Consider the following 22,313-nt stretch of genomic DNA (forward strand, 5'->3'; position numbering starts at 1 on the left):
TGAAAGCAGGTGGATATTAAGGGTCTTAAAATAAAGGCTGAGATTAAGATTTTGAATGTTTGTTTGGAATAAGCAATAATAGATTAGAAATTCACTTGAGTACCAGTTTAGGGAAAGGAAGATATCTTGGTGGTTCTACTTAGGTTAGATTTAGAGTGTGGGGAGATGAATATATACTGCACATGGATTCCTTTATAACAAAAGGTGAAGGGCAAGATTTACTGTTACTGAGTTTATTTATTTTGTTTTTTAAGCAGATGCTGTATATGACTTACCTTGCTCCGGTGAAGACCAGTTGCTAGAACATGCCGAGGGCCAGTCTGTGGCATGTAATGGACGTTGCAAGTTCCCCTTTTCATCCAGAGCCTTTTTGAGTTTCAAGTTTGACCATAATGCTATAATGAAAATCTTGGACCTTTGATAGCAACAAATGTGTTGTGGAAGTTCCAAGATCAGAGACTTGTTGCATTTGAGTGGGTGTCTCTTTGAGCCTTACCTTTCTCAGGTGTTTTAAAGAAATGCAGGGAGGCAATGATGTTTCTGAAGAGATGTTCTATGTGCAGAAGAGAGAGTAGAAAGAAACATGAGTTTGCACTGTAAATGCAGTTATAACTTTTTATACATACGTACCTTTTCAGTGTTTGGCTAATGAATTTAAGTTGCTTTTTATGAGGGCATTTTTTTCTGTGTGATTATGGTTTTTATTTTGTATTCTGGTCAAGAAAATAGTGTTTGAGTCATCACTAACAGCTAAGTTAATGGGAATGCTCCATCAACCCATTACAGTGATTGTATTGATAACTACTAGTTTCCTTATATTGAAAATTTTAAAAGAAACTTAAAATACACAATTATTAAATGAATACAAGAGCTGAAATGTCACAGAAGTCAAGATTGCAGGTCATCTGCTTTGGTGGCATTTTGTGCCTATCTCTGCTTCTAACCACTTAGGTTTTCTAATCCTCCTCTGCTAGGAGTTTTGTTAAGGTTTTATTTAGAGTCAGCATCTGCTATACAATGTTCATGTTCAAAATGAACTCTCAGCACTTCATTAAAGGACAAAGTCCTCAGCCTGGAGAGGGACTGAGTTGGTTGGGCGGGGAGTTGATGCTCTAATTTTGAATTGTGCTGTGTGCAGTCAGTGAACCTGGGAGACCGCGGAGAGAGGGTAGTGGGGAGAGAGCACGGGGGCTGGGACCCCGATACTGCTTTGGTCACATCTGCACCATCCTGCTGCCAGCCCCTTAGTATCATATGATGATTTTGTTCTTGTGAAACTTTATTCTGTATTAAGTTGTGTAAATATGTATGGAATACTGACATTATTAGGTTTTACATTGCATCTCAGTGTTGATCTCTGGAAACTGATGTTATATTAGGTTCCAATTTGCAGTAGTAGCAGAGACTGACACACTTTTATTAGCATGAAGCCCCTAGATGATGGAGCCAAAGGGAAGGGTATGCAGTGTACCCAAGTACAGATAAAGCATTTCACTAGGGGAGGATCAGAACACGGAAGTAACGTGTATAATTCACTCCTAGGAATGTATTTTGCTCCTTTAGGATTCTTAAATCCAAATAAGGATGGCAGTGCCCATTTAAAGAAGGATTTTAGCTATATAATTGAGGACAATCACCAGGGCTTTAAGGGGCTTTAGTGTTTGGGCTGCTTCTAACCTCATTGAAGGTGTTTCTTTGGGGGTTGCGGGGAGAGTGTGAGCATATGCGTGCGTGTGCTTCTGTCATGTGGGTTTTAAAAATCTTTTTTACATGTGGTATCCACAAAATATATCTCTGCTTGTAAATTTTATTGTAGAAATCTTTATTCTGTATAGATAGCCTATTTAATAGGGGTTCTATTTAACCCGGTGGGACTTTCAAAAGAAGTGCTATTGTAAGGAGTTCACTTGGTATTAATTTGCTTTAGCTTTTCAATGGCTTGATTTTAAAGGAGAAATTCTATTTATTAATACAAGTGTCACCCTCCTGGTGCTAAGCAGGATAATTCAGTTATAGCAGTGTGTTTAGAATTAGGTTACTCACAATCCTGCGTCTTTTAATGTGACAAATTTGTGAATCCTTCTGTGACCTTTTAAAAATGCATTATATGATTGCATTAGGAAGCTCTTAACTGTTCTTTCCAAAAATACAGCTGCTTTGCTTGGGTCTCCTTGAGCCATATTTTTAGTTGGTCCCAGCATTCCAGATTTCTGTTAAATTATGAACAGAAACAGTGAAAACTGTTTGCCTGGCAGGTAAATCATTTTCACTCATTTACTGCCATCTGGAAACTTTAATTTTTAGTGATTTTTGTAGGGGTTTTCCCTTTTTAAGTGAGTGCTTTGGTCAGTCTTTCTGGTGCCTCAAGTTGGAACTTTCAGCTCTCGATACTAAAGCAGAAGAGATTAGTTACCAGAAGTATGGCCTCCAATGGTGTTGAGCCTTTTCAGGAACCAACCGATGATCTCTTTTCGATAATGGTAGTTTAACTATGGTTAAATATTATTGCTGTTGTGCTGCTTCATTTAATGCACTGTGGGTGGAACAAAATAAGGGTCTTGTTGGAATGGAACTTTGGTAACTTGAGGCTTTTAGCTCTCTTGACAGTTTGAGATTTAAAAAAATGTTAAAAGATGCGATTTAAAGTTTATGTGTGTGATGTGACTTAACTATGCAGAAAATGTATAAGTTGGATGTACATGTTTTATGTACTTCTGCTATACTTATTCCCTCAAACCTGTGTATTAAGTTTCTCAGTGTTCAGGTTACCTTGAGAAAGGCCATGCTTAGCATAGAACTAGCTTTCTCGATTGAGAAATTTTAGCACGGTTTGAAGAAATCAAGTGATAAAGGAGAGTGCTGAATATGCAGTACTTGACTTCTGTGTGCTGCGTTTTAAGAAGCTAGATGAGAAAAGTGTTGGGTTGGCTTCATTATGTTTTATGTCTTTGAGAGAACAGGTCTTTCGAATCCACTTTTTCAGTGTTCTTATGTTCCAGCCTTATATGTTCCAAGGTTCAGTGCACTGTGAATCTTTTATTTTTTAAAATTTCTTAGGTGCTTTTATGTGTAACTGTAGTGATTTGTAAGATGTTCAATGAATTGTTTTTGTACTTAACCATTGTAATCCAGAAGATAGGGGTATGGTTTACATGCTTTCAAAATTTTTGTTCAGAAATAGCAAATGAATGGTTTTAGGATTACAAACCGTGATGCTCTCCTGAGACATGAGCATTTGGGGAAGTGTGAGAACCTAATAGAGCTCTTTTAGCATGGGTGAAATTTGAATGAAGATGTTTGAAAATTAAGTTGCTTTTTCATGGTTATATATAAAGGTGAGTTTCCTGTGCTGTAAAGGAATGGTGGTCACTGCTTGCTGCTTTGAACATGGATATCCTTATTTTTCTATTACATATCAATTAGTAAGTACAGATGATGAAGATGTATAACAAAATTTTATGCTATGAGATTGGGTTGGTATTTTGTCTTTTAAGTCTTTAGTAATTTGTATGTTAATATCAAAAACTCCTCAAATCTAAGTGAATAGCATCCTTCCACAGGATTAAATTTTTCTATAAAACTTAATACATTGTGGTAGTCTTTAGAAAAGTTCAGGTCTGACTGCATATGTACATTAAAAAAATTAAAAACATTTCATTACGTATTCCCTCACCTTTTTTTTTGTTTGCTTCCAACAGTTAACTTGAACAGTAAGGAGCAAAGTTAGTTAAAAAATTAGACTTTTTGCCGAGTTATTTTTCTTACTCTGATGACATCTCTTGGCTTTTTATCTTTCTTTTTGTACCAGCGGACCTCCCTCTGCCCACTCAGAGATTTTGTTTTGATTGACATCTATTGTCTTTGTATTCCCTGAGGCAGTGTTTTCTTCACATATTAATCATAGTTAAAAGGTCAGATTTGTTAACATTTTTCTGATTGAAGAAAAATAAGTGTTACCTAGCAATTCCGACTTGGATATTTTCTAGCCTGGGGAAGGGGGCTCACGTGTCACTGTAACTTTAGATTAATGGTGAGCAGGACAAAGTCTTGTTCCGTCTGAAGGTATCAATACCCTGTAAGTACCTGTCTCTAGGTAAACGGGTGTTAGTAAGTAACAGTTTTGTTAAACTATTCCTGATCATTTGGTAAAGCCTAGAGTTCCTTACTTTGTATTCTGTCCGTAGACTTTAAGATATATTTGTATAGTTGCCAAGAATTCTAAAAATGAGATTATGATGGGCTTTCTCAGCATCTTTTTCTTCTTAGAATTGAGTTGCTCTTGAAGTTTGTACTCCTCTGTCATAAAGATGGCAGATTGCAGGTGGACAGTGTAGGTTCTGTCTAATGCTTTCAAAGTAGAGTTCTGGATTGCAGTTTCAAAAAATATGATAGGTTTATTATTATAGAATAAAAGTGCCCTGAAGGAAGAAGATAGCTATAGTTGCTGGGCAAAGAAAGCATGAAGAAGAAATTTTAGAAAATAAAATCAATTATTGAGTGCTGTATGATGCACGAGGCTAGAAATGTGATCATTGCCTAGCCCAAGCAGAGTCTAATATATGTGGCCATTACCAAGCGTTTTCTGGCTCTGGGTATAATTTTTTCTAAGTATGGTTGCCAAGCAATCCAGTAAATCTAATGTAATTTTTCTCACTTTAATGATCAGTGTTTGGGAGTCTGGTCCTTCCTATGCTGATTAGAAGTACACGGCTTTCTTACAGGAACGCAACCCAGAGTATACACAGCCGTAATCAGCTGTGTGTCGTAGTCCCTTCACATGGTAGCCATATATTTGTCCTGAATAGTGATGCTTTCCGTCTAGTTTCCTGTTGCAGACAGTATTTATTACTGAATTGGTGGTTTGTAGCTAGGGAACAGAGTAAAGCTACCTCCCCTGCCTGGGAGTGGACTTGAAGTGTTGGCTTCCACCAGCTTTGTTGCTCAGACTTTAACATAAGGTACAGAGAAGTGTAAACAAAAAACTACGATAAATTATGAAAGTTTTATCTTGAGAAAACATTCATAATTGACTCTTTAATCTGGGTTCCTTATGAAATCACCAGTAAAGAGATTTCATTTGTCTTGGGTCTTCTGTTGTTAGCAGAGGGCATGGTCTAGCTATGGTAGCTTGAAAGCACAATCTAAGAGGAATTAACCTTAACAAGGTTGCATTAGCTGTGTAGTGCTGGTCAAGTGTGCTCTGGGAAAGGGACTGAATGCAGAAGTCAACTGCCTATGTTTGTAACTTTGTTTTGCGTGGACCCTCCTGTTAGTAGCCTTTAATCCTTCAGTCCAGTGGAAGAATAAGGCCCTGAACATATACTTGATGCTTTTTTGGTGTTTGGGTGTTTTTGGTTATTGGCCTCTGTCCGGTGAGTGCTGTTTGAAGACCTGTTGTTTCTTAATCCCTTTTCTGGGGTGACTGATCAGGAAGCGGCCATTGAGTCTGTCCCATGCCACCTGTACCCTGTCCCTACTCCCCCCCGCCCCCTCAGTGCCCACCCCGTGTCGGTTTTTCTCTTTCGGTAAAAGAATCTTTTTTTTTTCCTTGTGATGCATCCCTATGGTGTATCTGCCCCTGTGGGAATTTACAAGCAGTGATTGCATCTTAACTTTGACCGTTGGGCCATGAGCAGTTAGGAGGGCTGTGGATGCCTGTGCTATTTTATTTTAGTCTCTCATGCAGGTAGCTGTCACATTGGTTTGGGAACAAAGGAAACTTCTCTGTAGTTCTAGGGCAAAATGGGCAGTATTCTGCTGGTCTTTGAGAGGTCTCAGTTAACATTCTTCGGCTGTGGACTTTTTGACAGGATGTAACATTTTAGTGTACTTACAATGAATTGAATCTGAGTTTCTAAAACAATCTATAGCTGCAAACGATGGTGTGAGACATTTTTGGCACAAATCTTCATTGTTAGTCATTTCTTAAGCTTTAAGATATTAGCTAGATCTTTGTAAAATGATATCTTCGCTTACTATGCTTTTGTGATATTTAGGAATAGATTGTGGATGGCAGGAAATGGAAGCAAAGGTTCTCAATTGTGAATGAAATTGAGAAAGGTAGTAACTATTCCTCAGCAGTTTGGTTAGTTAGATGTGTTAATATTGAATACTTTTGGAACAAATGAATGGCCGTACTCTTCATGTCTTAACACCTACGATATGCACTGATAGAAAAGCACAAAAGACCTATCTGCAGAGTTTCTTTGTGCATTTCACTACTGTCCTAGGGCACTGCTGCCTCTGGTGGTCATTTTAGGTTTGTGTTTGGATCTTGCACAAGTACCTTTTACTTCCAAATGCGAGAGCCCAAAGAACTGATTCTTTAATTTTACTTTTTTGCTAATTTCATTTCAAAGTTAGGACAGGAGACAGGTAACCTGACTTCCATTTTATAAATATTATAAACTGTTTTTCTTCAGTAATAAATAGGGAAGGAAAATAAAACCATGAACTATTTTGCATATACATATATTTGTGTATATATATATGCACAATATACATATTTTTTCTAATTGTTTTTGAAGTTTGCTCATTAGCTTAATACTTTATAAAAAATTCATCTTTGCTAAATATTGATTCATACAACTCAGATTTTTAATTTTACCTGTTTAATGAAAATTTAAAAGTCTTATTTCAGAATAAAATGATGAATCAAATGGAATTATGGTTCATGTGTTAACTAAAGTGACCATCCAGTTTAGTTTGGATGGGAAAGGGAATAAGAATTGATTTCTTTATATTTCCTGCCTATTTCCAAAACAAGATTTGAAGTGTCTTTGATGCTGTGGAGACTAGGTAATGTTCATGGAACATACGTAGTCTTAAAACAGTTTTCTTGGGGGGTAGGTTTTAGTCTGAAAAAGGTGAAGATATTTATGCTGAGTCATGGACTGACAAAATCTGGTAGAAAAAAATTGATGAAATGGTTTTGCTAAACATGATATTCCACTTGAGAAAACTGAACTTTAGAGTCAATGTGATAACTAAATAGGTTTGTAAACTTTATTCAGCAATAATTTTTGTCTCATGTAAAATGATTTAACATTTGATTTTTACCTTAATTATAGCAGCATTTTATTACTTTACCTTCTAGGGCATTTTAATGTTTCGAGAAAGACTGTGTAAGTAAACCATTGGAGTGATTCTGTCCATGGTAGTAATGAAGTTTTTTTTTTTTTTTTTTTGCGGGCCTCTCACTGTTGTGGCCTCTCCCGTTGCGGAGCGCAGGCTCAGTGACCATGGCTCACGGGCCCAGCTACTCCACGGCATGTGGGATCTTCCCGGACCGGGGCACGAACCCGTGTCCCCTGCATCGGCAGGCGGACTCTCAACCACTGCGCCACCAGGGAAGCCCAGTAATGAAGTTTTTGGTGCTTGTTTTGATTGTGAAACATTTAGGAAAAGCAGAAAAGGAACCCCCAAATCAGCCTTGTTGCTGCACCTTATAGTTCAATGAATTGATAACCTTTAGAGTGGTATTACTTACTGTGTTTTCAGGGCTTATTACATTCTGACTGAATAGTTTTCTCTTTTCCCCTCAGTGTTAATGAAAGGATAAGGATTTTACTTCTATTGATTTTTCACTTATATTGAGTGTGTCTATCATAAGTAAAGGATTTCCAGTGACTCATGTTTATGAATCAGGAGTTTAAATGTTTGCAGGATTACTGCACTTCCAAAGTTGACTAGAAATGCCAGCTGTATTCTCCACTGAGAAAATGAACAAAGTCCTGTGTCTTAACAGTTATGCTCTTTTTGAAAGCTTTTGATGTAAATAACACCATTTGAGAAATGAGAAACCTTCTATCTTAAATACGGTTTGAATGATGGAAGGTTTCCTTTGTATTTTAAAACATTTTTACAGTTGATTGATTGATCAAATATTGGCTTTCTGTAAAAACATTATCATGTTAAATTTACTCTTTGTAGTGCAATATCAATAAATTTTGCTGCTTGGGCAGTTTTAATTACTACCTTAACCTGGCTTCTGCTACTGATACTTGTTGTAGGTTGCAAGTTGCTCATATTTTGGCTGCATCTCTCTGGACCAGTAAAAAAAATGACAAGTATGAGATAAAGGTATGTTTATGTGATAGGAGGAAATATGTGATAGGAGGAAATATTAAGGGTAGAGTGTCGTCTCTGCAAAAATGAAAACTGGTATGTATTCTCCATCTCAGTTTATGGTTTGGTTGTTGATTTTTAAAGCAAGGTTATATTGTGAGTTAATTAGATACATAAAATCCAACAATTCTTCAATTTGTATTAAAGCCTGGTTTTCTAAATAGAATGCTTGCCAGTCCTTGGATCTCAGGGGTCAGAGAAATACATTCTTCCCTACTAGAGACCACAGCTGTATGATAGAAATTTTTATTTAAGATTTTAAGAAAGGAGAGTAACCAAGGTGTTATACTCTTACTGTCAAAGGTACTTTGCTTTGATAATGAGAACTGACAACACTGTAGTAATATTCTAACATCAGACACCTTGCAGAGCTGCTCATCATCCTTCTTTAGAGGCATGGGTGACTTTCCAGCTCATTGTTATATTCCCTCTTTCAGTAACTTTTTGTTATATTCCCTCTTTCATTAACTTTTAAAGAGGAAAAAAGATGCAGATCCTTCAATAGATAATTAACTCTGCGTTCATACCAAATCAGAAAAGGCAGCCCAGTAGACATTGGCGATAAATGAGGTTTCTTTTGGCTGTTTGTTGGCCGTTTTGACCTAATACAGTCTGTCTTGTAGTTTCCCGCTTTGATGAGGGCTCGTGATGTAACTATGAAACCTGCGATGTTTGATATTAAATGTTAGACACACAGTATTACAGGACAGCCGTATCCTTCAGTGAATACAGTTAAAGCACATTATCGAATTAGAAATCTTTATTCAGAATATAAGATTGTTTGTAAAATATTATAAATGTCTCTGTATAAATAAATGGATTTTTTTTTAAACAATTCTATATCAAATAACACAAAGCTATTTTACAGCAGCTAAAACTAAAGGCATCTGGAAACATTTAAAGCATACAAGTGAAGAAAAATTACAAGGTATAGTACAGTGTTAAAGGGCAACCTTAAAATGAGACTTTAATACAGTAGAACAATACTGACAAATGCAAACTTAGTCACATGTGCTTTAATAACTGACAGTACATTCAAGCAGCTTAAAAGTAGCACATTTTCAAATAATAGGAAACAAAATCTCATGCGAAGTAAGTCTTGACAATGTCTAAAAACTGATTAGACATAGAAAAGTGAACATGTTTCATCATCTTTGCACTGGGTTCAAAGAGAAGCAGATTATTAGGGGCTCCCGAATGGCTGTCCTGACATGAGCACTATAAGTGAATACTATGAGTTCTACAAACAGAACATTTTCCACGTGGATCTGATTTGCAAAAAAGTGCAAAAGTGAACAGTAGAGCTGGGATAACTAAGCAGGTCATCAGTATGAAGGAATTTTGTCTCTAGCTTGCTTTGTACTGCTGAGCTGGTATTTCAGATGATTAGTGGATAAATGATTTTGTAGCAACCTTGATGATCCAGTAGCAGTTGCTATTACTGGGCCAGAAGGATTTCTTGTCTTGGTCCTATGCAAAATCTCACTCAGATGCAATGTGACAACTTATCCAATGTAACCCTTCACCAAAAATAGTTGTCGGTATGCGAAACTTTTTCTCTACACAAGAATTAGCAAAAAATGAGAATACGTGAACAGCTGCTATTCAACTTGTATTCTTTTCCACGTCCTTAATGTTTTAACAGCCACTGAGTGCTCAGTGATGCTGTGGTGGCTACAGCCAGCATTATATTAATTGATAATTCTGGCGCCAATTCTGAAAAATTAGTGTTTGGCAGCCTAAGGCATCCCTATTCATCTCCTAGTGAATAAGTATAGTTAGTTAGAAAGTTAACTTCAAGTATGTGAAATAGGAACTTCAGAAGGTGACAGGTTCAGCCCGGCCTATGTGAACACAGGATTTCAGTTAACTATTATAGGATTTTGATAGACTTCAATAAGAATTGTGTACAGCAAAGGCATAATTTGTGTTTTGTAACAAGTGATGCCTCTGCAAAGTAGTGCCCAGCAAGTCTCCGTGAAAGGTGGTAACAGTATCATTTCCTGTCAACTAGGCCATTCCACTGGAGAAATAAAAAAATAATTGCTACATGATTTTTTCAGAATTTTTTACAGTGTTGTTTTACCAAGCTGTCACGTGGTGCAGAAAAACAAAAATGTTACTTATGCTTCCTCCCCACCCACAAAATCCTTGGCAACCCTATAGGATGCACCCTAATTAAAATTCAATTCAGAAATTTCAGTCATCATAATTCTCTCCCCCTTTGGGCTCTAAAAACTGTCTAATTAAAAGCTGTTTGCTGCATCTACAAATAGGTGCAGCTGTAAACTTAGGGAACATGACCTTTGTTCACTTTATAGAGAGTTTAGTTTCATGGATGAGCCATAATCCCAGCTATGCATTTGCAAATAGTTTATGGAAAAAGCTTAGGGCTTTCAGAAGTCATAATAATAAAAGTTTGGGTGTCTTCTGTAGTCTTTCTCATTACTTCACTTAAAACACAAGCATGATACCCCAAACTCTTGAGAGCTTTAAGATATTTGATAGAATTAAAAAATAATTGCAGGATAATTTCTGTGGGCCATAGGAGACAATTCATGCCATCTGCATAGGCAATCCAGCCCAGATCGGGTAATTATGAGGCATTTTTTTCACTTGAAATAATGTAATCTATATGCAGCTGGGAACTAGGAGACTTTTCTGTGATTTCAGGTTTTCCTTAGAATAGTAAAATCTTTACTGTCCTCATCCTAAAAAGAAAGCCTCATCAGCTCTAACTTGGACTGCCTCCCTGGAGAAGGGGAATGTCCCTGTAAAGTCTTGCTGTAGGCTCAGAGGAAGACTTAGTAAGGTATGCATTATCTCACAGGAGGATTAAGCAATTATGTTTAACTGCCACTTAATTTTTTTTTATTCTACCATTCCAGTTTCAGGCAGCATGGATATTAACTTCAGAAACCTGACATGCTAGCAGATGAGAGTGAATATGCAACAGTTAATTATCTGCATTGGCAATGATAAAACATCTAGTGTACCTCTGAGGTAGGGAGGACATGATAAATCCCAACTGTCTGATCACATAAGATACATAAGCATCAGTAGCTTTTGGTGTAAATCTCAAAAGGGAATCTTACCGCCTACAATTCCATGGCAGTTTTGGTAGCTGGTACACATGGGGTTCGGCAGAACATCAGATCCGGTTGGTAGGTGCACGTGTTGATGGCACTCCAGCAATAGACAGAAGTCTCTTTTACTTGAGATTTTTGCCTCAGTGTAGTAGTGGGAAATTATACTCCAAGGGAACTTTCTTCTCATGCCTATTTCTCTAAGAGCCAGAGACAACTCTGAACAGCGAAGGTGACTGCCTAAAAGGGTTAACCACTGAGGATTAAAACAAACATATGAAAGTCGGAACATTTTTAACCTTGTACAAGTTATAATTAGGATCACTGTTTACCTCTGATGGAGATGTTAATATAAACCAGCTCCTATTTAGAAAGAAAAATTCAGGTTATAAAAAAAGAAAATGATCCAGGCACCTGTAATCATTTATTTAATCAATGCGGTTTTAGTAAGCCCTGCAATTAACATAATAACCAAGTGCCCATAGGTTCACCTTCAACAAGGACTGTGTCTTAGGGGAGTATGTGAAAAATATAAGGAAAGGTAATCAACTATTTAATAGCTTTTATTCTACACATTTATAAAAGTAACAGTTTTGCCAGGGAAATAGTTTTCACCCAACCACCATATATCTGAAAGTATTATGCTGAAGTATAAACTCAAAATGAGGCCAAGTAGGCTCAGTAATACTGGGGCTCATAATGTAGGAGCTTGAGACTTCCCAGGTCTGGAGGAGTTCCATGACCCTAGAAGAGCAGGTTCTGTTTTCACTTGGAGCAACAAGAATGGTAGACAGAGGTCCTGCATCAGCTACACTTTTTAGTGTTGGTGAAAATGAAGACCATCCCTCTGTTTTGATACCTGTTCAATCACACAAGAGAAAGCCATGAATGGTTCCCCGCTTTGCACAGTCCGGTTTGCTTAGGGAGGACGTTTTCCCTGGGCATGTTGGAAAAACGGGGAAAACCATGATTTCATCTGTTACACCTTTTTTTGCACACACTTTTCAGCCAAATCATTTTCCTTGTAACAAAATGAAACTATCCGAAGAGTAAAAATTGACTTAATGTCACAAGAACCAAGTTTACCTGATTCTACAGAAACAAATTTACCTGAATTTTATAGAAACACAAGCCAGTGGGTACTTCACAGCATCCAAAAGCTGGGTCTTTCACACTGGTACCAGTTGATTTTTTTTTTTTTTTTTTTTTTGAATATGGGGCAGCCTCACTGCTGGCCTGAGAAAGAAGGGTAGTTGCTTTGGGATAGAACTGCTCTGCCTTCCAAGATGGTGGCTAGAGTGTCCTGCCCCATTGTGCAGAAGGCTGAGGAACTTGTGTCATGCCCTCTGAAAGCAGCTCATGGACACGGGGAAGTGAATGCAGTGACCTGATCATAAGCAAAACATAGTGAACTGTGGCATTGGGCATATTTCTCATAGGTGACTTCAGGTGGGTCTTCAGGTGCTACAGAATAAATGGCAAGTGGTCCTTTAAGATGTATCAGTCAGCGTACGGCAGCGACAGAAGAACTGAAAAAAGTGAAAGGTGCAACAGGGAAGGTTATAGTAGAAAAGGGATGAAGAATTGATTTTAAAATGGAAGACCTTCCTGAAAGAATTCAGGTACTTTGTTCCTGCCCAGTCCTGTCAGCATTTTGCTTGAAATTTCCCCTGTTGAAACACCATATGCTACCCATCACCGTGTCTCTGGGGGATAAAAAGAGGCCTCAACAGCCCTTCCCTCACCCCCTGCCCTTTGTAAGAGGAGTGTAGCCTGCAAAACATTATCTACTCAGCATCCTGCCTCTTGCCCTTAGCGCAATAGAGGCAGGTCCAGACCTAACTACATGTTCATGTGGATGAGCTTTGATTCGTGTAGAACAGCAATTATGTAGTGCCCTGGGGTGGTGGAAAGTACTAATGCGTCTCTGCTCCTGACAAAAGTTTAGTTCCCTTACTCGTATCAGCGGGATTCTCTCAGCTCCAAGCCTTGGCTGTTAATAAGGCTCCACCAGGACGGGGAAACCTCAGTCTAAAGACAGCTGCCTGCCCAGGCCTGCTTTCACAGTGAGAGGTGAAGGAAGTTCTCATTCTCCCACACAGAGTTGTTCAGACCCAACTGCTCTACCTGTAGCTTCAACATATCTGGGACTGTAAGGAACACCTGTGTGCCATTCGCCTGTGCTTGACATCCCAGAACACCTCTGAGTGACAGCCTGTGTCTTAAATGTTGATACCTGGGACTTGAAAACCAAAGCCTGGTTGCAATAAACAAAGCAGCAGTTCTTCTAGATGCTGAGCACGGTCTCCGCACCACCCCCCTGCCCCCTCTCCCCCCGGGGCAGTTTTCCTCTGAAGGAGAAGGAAAGAGGAGAAATTAGGGATGTCAGAGATAAGGCTGCTGTCTACCAAAAAGAGAAGAAAAGAATGGAAAATCTTGAAGAGGTGATGCCTGGATTATACCACCAATGCACAAGTTCCAGAACAGAAAGGTGGGAGAGTGATAGAGCCAGTGCTGAAAGCAGAAGCAAGACCTGCGGAGCCGGCACACACACGGCAGGGGTTCCCACGCCGTCCACAGCCCAGGAGGGGAGGGGCAGGATCCTCTGGATACAGTCTACACCACGTCCCAGGGCTGAGTCCAGGGCACTCTATTGTCCAAGTGCTGACCTACCTGCCAACCTTCCCTTTTCTCCTTCTCCCAACAGGTTACTCTGTCCTCTGGGGCCCCTCTCTCCTCAGCGACCTGCTAGACTTTAGCCTCCACGGACAGAACCGTGGAGCCTGAGTGCCGATTAAAGCGAAGTTTCATTGGTGTGAGGCCTTGAGTTCTCCTCCTCCAGCAGAGCTATTCTTTGCTTTAGCATCCTCACTTGGGTCTCATGTCTCTCCACCATGGCCATCATCTGAGACTCCAGCTTCTTCAGTTTGTTTTGATGCTTCTTCTTTGCTTTCTCATAGGCAGCCACCAGGTTGCTATGTGGGAACAGAAGGAAATGAGAATGAAGATTTATCCTAAGTAGCACTGAGATGCACACTGTCCTGCCCACTGGGTAACCTGGTCCAGTAAGTACCACTCCAAACAGAGGACACTCAGCCTCTTCAGTAAGAATTTGAAATCAAGTGGTATTTCAACGCTCACGGCCACTCATGTATTGACTTAACCACGATTCATTCAGCCTGACTGCTAGAGGCTTGTCACTAACGTATCGGAAGGGATTTAAACCAACAATCCAAACTGGCCACATCCAAAACAGATAAGCAGAAAAGGTAGCTGAATTCCAGACATCTGTCATGGAAATACCAATAGTGGATCTACTTGCTGTTCCATGGCTGCTTGCAGCATGGTCAAGTGGCAGTTGCAGGAGGGAGTTCCTCACACACTGCAGTCTAAGTCACCTCACCTAGGATGAGGACAGAGAGGCACCAACCGTTTCCCTTTATGCTTTGGGCTGACGGGATTCAGAGCACACAGGCCATAAGCTACTAATGCTGCCAGCCAAACACAGGACACAGGCCTCTGGGGGAAGAGGGCAGGGGCTGAGCCCAGAGGTATAGGTAGGTCCCCATACTCTCTCTGGTCCAAAACAGCACCCCCAGATCCCTTCCATATACTGTTAGGTTCTCAAAGTGTAGTCTGAGAACCGACCCCCAGTAGTCCCAAAGCCCTCTCAAGGGAAATCTGTGAGGTCCTTTATTTTCTAACTACAGATGTACATGAAGCTGGGTTTCCTCAGTATGTTTCAAAACCACATATTGCCTGGAGAAGCGGATGTGAGAATCTAGCTGTCCTGAATTAAACCAAATATTAAAAGATATTTGTAAAATTGTAGAAACAGTGCCACTCTTTTAATTATTTTTTGGAAAAGAGTAATTTTTTAAATAAATGCCATTTGTATTCTATGTAGTGAGTTGTGGGGTTTTTTGTACATGAATAAAAACTTAAAATTTGTTTTAGTTTCTCAAATGAAATTTATCAAGACAGATAATTTTTAAGAACAAAACTCTTTGAGGTCCTTACTTTTTTACAGGGGTCACGAGCCCACAACGTTTGCGGCTGCTGTCTTAGAGCAATGCTCCCTAAAGTGTTCCACCCGATTTTTGAATGCTGCTCAAAAAAAAAGTTGTGTAGCCAGTTTTGCTTTGAAAACATTGGCTTAAACATAGGCTGATTTTTTTTTTTTTTTTTAAACTGAATGACTTCTCAGAACCTTTCCTATATGAAGTGTTAGGAAGGGACCACAGTCTGCTGCATCTCCCAGACACATCTGACCCAAGGACTTGTCCTTACGGAGCATTTCTTAAGTTTCTGTGGAACACTGGGAAATCATACCCTAGGGAAGGTCAGGCTCTAAGGGAGACAGCTGAGGATTCACTGTTCTCTACAGCTGATTTCCAGCAATTACGGAAACGTTCTCCCTGGTGTATGAGTCCAAGCACTGCTGTGGATTACAAACGGAGAATTTACCTGTTGGCTCGCTTTAGGTCATTAACGAACTCCGCTGATTGCTGGTGTCGGATTTCACTGCTCTTGGTCAGTCTTTCCAAGGCACTCACCAGCTCCTGAACTCTGGCCTTTAACTTCTTTTCTCTGTATCAAGGAGAGATGCAGCATGTTGTGAGTAACGTGAGAGAACGGAGATGGCTGCTGCCCTGGCAGAGAGGAGGAAGGCTTAGCCTGCCAAGTCCAAAGGCAGGAGTACAGACCAAAGGGGAGACACCAGAGAGCACAAGAGCGCCCCTCTGCAGAGCCCGAACACCACCACCGCAGTCTCGAAGGCCCGCTGGAGTCTGCTTTTAATGATAAGGGCCCTTTAGAGATCTAAGTGCGTGTTGCAGAGGAATAGGACAGGAAGTTGTTTCTCGTCTTCCAGACGGAGAAGTTCCTTCCTGCTGTGGGCAGACCAGCAAGCAGAGTGCAGTCTGACCACAAACCCCTGTCCTGGTCTCTGTGCTCTTTTCCAAGTGTGCTAAGCATCTCCTGAACCATGCGGGGATTCAAGAGTATAAACCTGGCCTGGGTAGCCTACCTGGGATGAGTCCCTTCTCAATGAAATCAACACAGTCCTACCAGGCAAAATAAAAAAAGGTGTGGTCGTGGTAGAGGGAGAATTGGTATTCTCATCCTTGATCACATTTCAAGTACGGAAGTTATATTCGCGCTCATTCAACTCCCCCAGTCCCTGGCTTCAAGTTCCATTGGGTCTTTACTACTGCAGGGACCCGAGACAAGTGACTTAGGAGGTTTTTGGTGTCCAAGTCAGCTTACTGCCTTCCTCTAATTCCCGAGAGCACAGACCTGGGCGGGGAGGCGTCACCGACCACCCTCCTCCCTCCCGAGGTCCCCATCACAGGCACGGTGCCACTCTGTGTTCGGTCACACGTGGCACGCTCGGCATGGTCGTAATCTGCTCAGCAGACTCCCCCACCGGCATGCAGGCTCTAGGGCGGCAAGGACCTTATTTGGTTTCTTCCCTGACGTATCCTGAGTGCCGAACGCCGTGCGAGGGGATAGTTTCACAGTGACAACAGTTGTTAAAACAGGTCACTGAAGGTATGGGATACCTTGGAGCGTACCGAGTAACCAGGATTTATGGAAGAAACTCCTCTAAAAACAACTCATGAGCGTATGAGGAATGTAAATTAGCATGATGGTTCTGGAAGGCATTTGCCAGCATCTAGCAAAATACAAAATGAACCCATCCCTTGACTAAGAAACTTTATAGGAATTTTCCTTACAGAAACAGTATGAGTGTAGGTTCCTATACATGAGATGACAGTTGGATTCACTTCAGCTCTGGTTATAAGCTTAAGAATGGGAAACAACCAGGGGGCTGGTTAAGTCACTCAGGGTCTCCTAGTGGTTCTCTTGAAATGCTCTTCCCTGTTAATAAAGCATGCAGACTGACGTGCACTGGCACGGAAGAGCAGCTGATACACTGTCAAGCGAAAAGGGTGAGTTCCATTGGATGTCATGTTTGCAGAAACAACCAAAAATGTGTGAATAGCTGATATACTGTAGTGACTGACTAGAAGGCTAAACACTCAACAGTGCTGAACTCCAGGAAGGGGGATGACGGGACGCTTTCACTTTCTACCTGACTCATTTCGAGTTGCTTGAAGTGTTTATAATTTTGGATGCTTTTGTAAAGTGTGTGCGGAGTCTCAGTTGTGCTTCCTGTAGGATGGGCCTGGGGGGTGACCTTGAAGGGGAGGACTCACAGGTGCTCAGTGGTTCAGCCCTGGTTCTCCCCTCCTGGCTTTTCAAGTATCTAATCTTTAACATTTCTGCCTCCAGCTACTGTAAGTGCAGTTCCAGCTTCCCAAATTCATTAATGAAGAAAGGAATTGCAACACAAAACTCCAGGCCTGCTTCTGTGAGTGAGGATAAGTGTGCGTAGCGCCCAGTGACTTCCTCCCACCAGCCCTAAGGGAGCTGGAGGCCCCCCCCTCCCCCGCAGAGCCTTCCAGCTAGTGCCTCCTGGTTGCTGAGGTTTCTCCTGGGCCCTAGTGGCCACCAGGAAATCTCACATCTGGCTGCATTTCCCACTGGAATCCCAGAGTGGCACCATTTCCCACCATAAGTGAGAATGGGTCTCGAGAGGGCGGCTCCTCCCTCCTTCCCCAGCCCATCCCCTCAGCCTTGCAGGCAGCCCTCCGTCAGCTGAGGAAAAGTTAGGAGAGCATGAAAGATTTCTCCCCTCTTCCCTCTGGCTACAAAGAATAGGGAAGGGTTATTTGTTTTACGTTTTGTTACTGTTTCAAATTCTTTTATCTTTATTCTGAAGTCGATTAATAGTGCAAAAGGAAAGAAGAAAATTACGAAGAGAATTTAAAATCTAACCATGAATTCAAATTCACAACATAAAACTGCCTGGAGTGATACGGCTTCTTCCCCACCCCCTAATTACATCCGCATCCCTGCCCCACCCCAAAGGGCGAGTGTGGAAATCCCAGCTCCCGCAAAACGAAGGGCCCAGGCCCCTGGGGACTGGAGGGAACCTTCCAGAACTGGCAGGCTCCAATGGAGGATGGAACCCAGGAAGGCAAGAGAGGCCCTCAGAGACCCTGCCCAACCCTGGCTGGGGGTGAAGGGAGATGGGGACAGGGCTGGGAGCGGGAAGCCATCTCTGGGAGCTGAGAACTGTCCCCAGAACCCCTTAGGCCTCCGGAAGGGAGGGAGATGGGAGTGAACTGCTGTCCAAACACCAGGGTAGAAAACCATGATGCTGATTTATTTAAAGCTATAAAGACAGGCTAAACCTCAAACTTAAACCTAAAATGTGAGTTACTTTATACCTGTTTTTGTTTGAGCGAGGCAGACGCCTGCAGTACGAGTCATGCCTCTGGCGTCGCTTGTCTGGACAAACGCTAAACCCCTGTGCGGTAGCAACTCTAGGGCCGCTTCCCACACGCAGCCTAGAGGCGTCAGGAGGCCATTTGGGCACTTGAAACTCAGCCAGTCTGATCTGAGATGTGCTGTAAGTGTACAATACACACTGGAATTTGAAGACTTAATATGAAAAAAAGAAGGTCAAATAACTGAAAAAACATTGATTATATGTTGAAATGATAATATTTTAGATACACTGGGCTAAATATGTTAATTTCCCTGTTCGTTACAGTTTTTAACGTAGCTACTAGAAAATGCAGTTACACACATCATGGCTTTCCTTTGTGGCTCATGTGATGTTACTCGCGGACAGTGCTGCTCTAGAGCATGTGTTTATAGTAACAGTACCAGGGGTATCCCTGGATTCTGATTCAGTAGGTTTGGGTTGAGACCCAGGAAGTGCAGTTTCAAGAAGTGCTCCAGGGCTTCCCTGGTGGTGCAGTGGTTAAGAATCTGCCTGCTAATTCAGGGGACACGGGTTCGAGCCCTGGTCCGGGAAGATCCCACATGCCGCAGAGCAACTAAGCCCGTGAGACACAACTACTGAGCCCGTGTGCTGCAACTACGGAAGCCCATGCGCCTAGAGCCCATGCTCTGCAACAAGAGAAGCCACCGCAATGAGAAGCCCGCACACCACAACAAAGACCCAACACAGCCATAAATAAATAAATAAATAAATTTAAAAAGAAGTGCTCCAGGTGACCAAAACAGCACGGTATTGGCATAAAAAGAGACACATGATCAATACAACAGAATAGAGAGCCCAATTAATTTATGATAAAGGAGCCGTGTGTGTGTATAATGGGGAAAGGACAGTCTCTTCAATATATGGTCTTGGGAGAACTGGACAGCTACATGCAAGGGAATGAAACCGGATCACTGTCTTACACCATACACAAAAATTAACTCAAAATGGATTAAAGACCTGGTAAGGCCTGAAGCCATCAAACTCCTTCCTAGAGAAAACACAGGCAGTAAGCTCCTTGACATCAATCTTGGTGATGATTTTTTGAATCTGACACCAAAAGCAAATATAAATAAAAGGGACTACATCGAACTAAAATTCTGCACATCAAAGGAAACCACAAAATGAAAGGGCAACCTACTGAATGGGAGAAAATGTTTACAAATCATGTATCTAATAAATAAAGAATCCATACAACCCAATAGGAAAAAAACAACCTGATTAAAAAATGAGCAGAAGCCAGGGTTTGAATGAAAGAGAAAATTAATAAAAGAAAAATGAGCAGAAGAGAGAAGATCTAAATAGACATTTTTCCAAAGAAGACAAACAGATGGCTAACAGGCATATGAAAAGATGCTCGACATCACTAATCATCAGGGGAATGCAAATGAAAATGACAATGAGATATTGCCTCATACCTGTCAGAATGGTTATTATAAAAAAGACAAGAAATAACAAATGTTGGTGAGGATGCAGAGAAAAGGGAACCCTGTGTACTGTTGGTGGGAATGTAAACTGGTGTAGCCACTATGCAAAACAGAATGGGAGTTCCCCAAAAAATTAAAACCAACATATCCAGCAATTCCACTTCTGGGTATTTATCCAAAGAAAATGAAATCCCCACCCTGAAAAGATGTCTGCACCCCCATGTTCACTGCAGCACTATTTACAATAGCCAAGATATGAAAACAACCTAAGTGCCCATCGGTGGATAAATGGATAAAGATGTGGGATACATACACAATGGAATATTATTCGGCCATAAAAAAAAGTGAAATTTTGCCGTTTGCAACAACATGGATGGACCTTGAGGGCATTATGCTAAGTGAAATAAGACAAAAACAAATACTGTATGATCTCACTTGTATGTGGAATCTAAAAAAACAAAAAGCAAGCTCATAGATACACAGAACAGACTGATGGCTGCCAGAGGTGGGGCTGGGGGTGGGCGAAATGGGTGAAGGGGGTTAAAAGGTACAACCTTCCAGTTATAACATAAATAAGTCCCGAGGATGTAATGTACAGCATGGTGACTAAATGTTACTGGACTGTGTATTTGAAAGGTGCTGAGAGAGGAGATCTTAAAAGTTATTACAAGTAAGAAATTTTTTTGGTAACTATGGTGACAAATGTTAACTAGACTTATTATGGTGATCATTTTGCAATATATACAAATATTGAATCATCACGTTGTACACCAGAAACTAATATAATGTTATATGTCTATTATGCCTCAATAAAAAAGAATGCCTCAGGTGATATTATTGTGCAAATTTGGGAAACTCTGGTAAGGCAGCAGTGCTATTTACCTGGGTCTACAAATGAGCTTCATGTGGTCTTGAACTCTCTGAATTTTTATGCAAAATTACACGCACGGTTCTACTTTTCTGAAGACCACAGCTTTCCTCTGATTTTCAAAGGAGAACCTGAAAAACACTGAGAGCCATAAACCTGCTAATCCAAGTCACTCTGGAACCTCAACCATTCATTTCCTGTTCCTTCTAGTTTCTGATTCAAATTTGCTTGGCTTTCAGTTCAGAAAGAATTTCTATGGTTTGTCTAGGTAATAAGGCTAAAAGGAACACTTCCATAGGCTCCGCGCAGATGAGAAAGTACAAATTAAACACTACATGTTCCACTTGCCCCTCCATGGTAATGTGTTCACACAATGTTTTCCGGAACGACCAGAACTGTGTAATCCCTTCCTTGTGTCTTCACACTCAGTAATACAGACCCTCAGGAATATGCACCTACAGCAGCAAGAAGACAATCCTGGCTCCTACTCTCACCACGAAGACCCACAGCCCCCAGCACACACGTGGGTTTCACTTACAGGTTCCGCCCCATCCCCAGGTTCATCTTTGGTCCCAAAAGGTCCTCCGAATCTTACTTTAGCCACGCAGCCGGAAGTGCTTTTTATTTTTAACTGAAGCGTAATTGTCAGCAGTGGCATACACACAGGGGAAGTGAGAGGCAGACTCACAGTGGGAGTTTGCTGGTGACGAGAAAATCCAGGCGGGCAGCCTGGGCAGGGGACGGCCTCGCAGGCCTCTGCAGTGAGGCTGTCAGTGTGCCCGGGGGGTCTGGAAGCAGAGTTCTCGGGGCCATCAGGGAGGAGGCTGCATTCTCCCGCAAAGAAAAAGGCCAGCCGCAGTGCTTTAATCACTAAGTCCAGATGAGGAGGCTGGGGAGGCAGGGCAAGAGCCCGGGCCTGATGAGGTGGGCAGTGGCTGCACCAGCCAGGAAACCTTCCAGAGGAGCTGTAATCACACCAAACCGCAGGGAGTCGCAGCCACAGGACCTAGAATTTCTTTTCTTTTCTTTTTTGCGGTATGCAGGCCTCTCACTGCTACGGCCTCTCCTGTTGCGGAGCACAGGCTCCGGATGCGCAGGCTCAGCGGCCATGGCTCATGGGCCCAATCGCTCTGTGGCATGTGGGATCTTCCCGGACCGGGGCACAAACCCGCGTCCCCTGCATCGGCAGGCGGACTCTCAACCACCGTGCCACCAGGGAAGCCCTAGAATTTCTTTGTAATTGCTCATTATGTGGAATTAGATAACGAGAGAATGGTCCGCCTGTGTGGGTCCTCTTCCTTACCTTCCATTACCAGGCTTCTGTCTCCACTGGAACTGCTCACGAGGCCACCGATGATCTGGGCATTGACACAATCAAGGGTCCCTCTCTGGCCTGATCTTCTGTCAGCATCTTCTCTTCCCCGAGTGCCTGGATTTCATCCCACTTC

The 22,313-nt window shown here is 41.5% G+C and overlaps 2 protein-coding genes across 6 annotated transcripts in view; one reads left to right on the top strand and one right to left on the bottom strand.

Moving 5' to 3' along the window:
• DCP2 (decapping mRNA 2) overlaps positions 1-20,829 on the top strand; it is a 63,139-nt gene extending 42,310 nt beyond the window's left edge. Inside the window, exon 11 of the mRNA XM_004267448.4 lies at positions 258-20,829. Coding sequence (XP_004267496.1) covers positions 258-421 — 164 coding nt within the window. The 3' untranslated portion in view covers positions 422-20,829. The remainder of the gene's footprint in view (positions 1-257) is intronic.
• MCC (MCC regulator of WNT signaling pathway) overlaps positions 11,619-22,313 on the bottom strand; it is a 430,805-nt gene continuing 420,110 nt past the window's right edge. For all 5 annotated transcript variants that reach the window (XM_004267446.4, XM_049707486.1, XM_049707489.1 and 2 more), the window contains 2 exons: positions 15,681-15,803; positions 11,619-14,188 (listed from right to left, as the gene is read on the bottom strand). In XM_004267446.4, the coding sequence (XP_004267494.2) occupies positions 14,008-14,188; positions 15,681-15,803 (304 nt within the window). In that variant the 3' untranslated portion in view covers positions 11,619-14,007. The remainder of the gene's footprint in view (positions 14,189-15,680; positions 15,804-22,313) is intronic.

Source organism: Orcinus orca, chromosome 3 (assembly GCF_937001465.1).
Source record: "Orcinus orca chromosome 3, mOrcOrc1.1, whole genome shotgun sequence".
NCBI lineage: Eukaryota > Metazoa > Chordata > Mammalia > Artiodactyla > Delphinidae > Orcinus > Orcinus orca.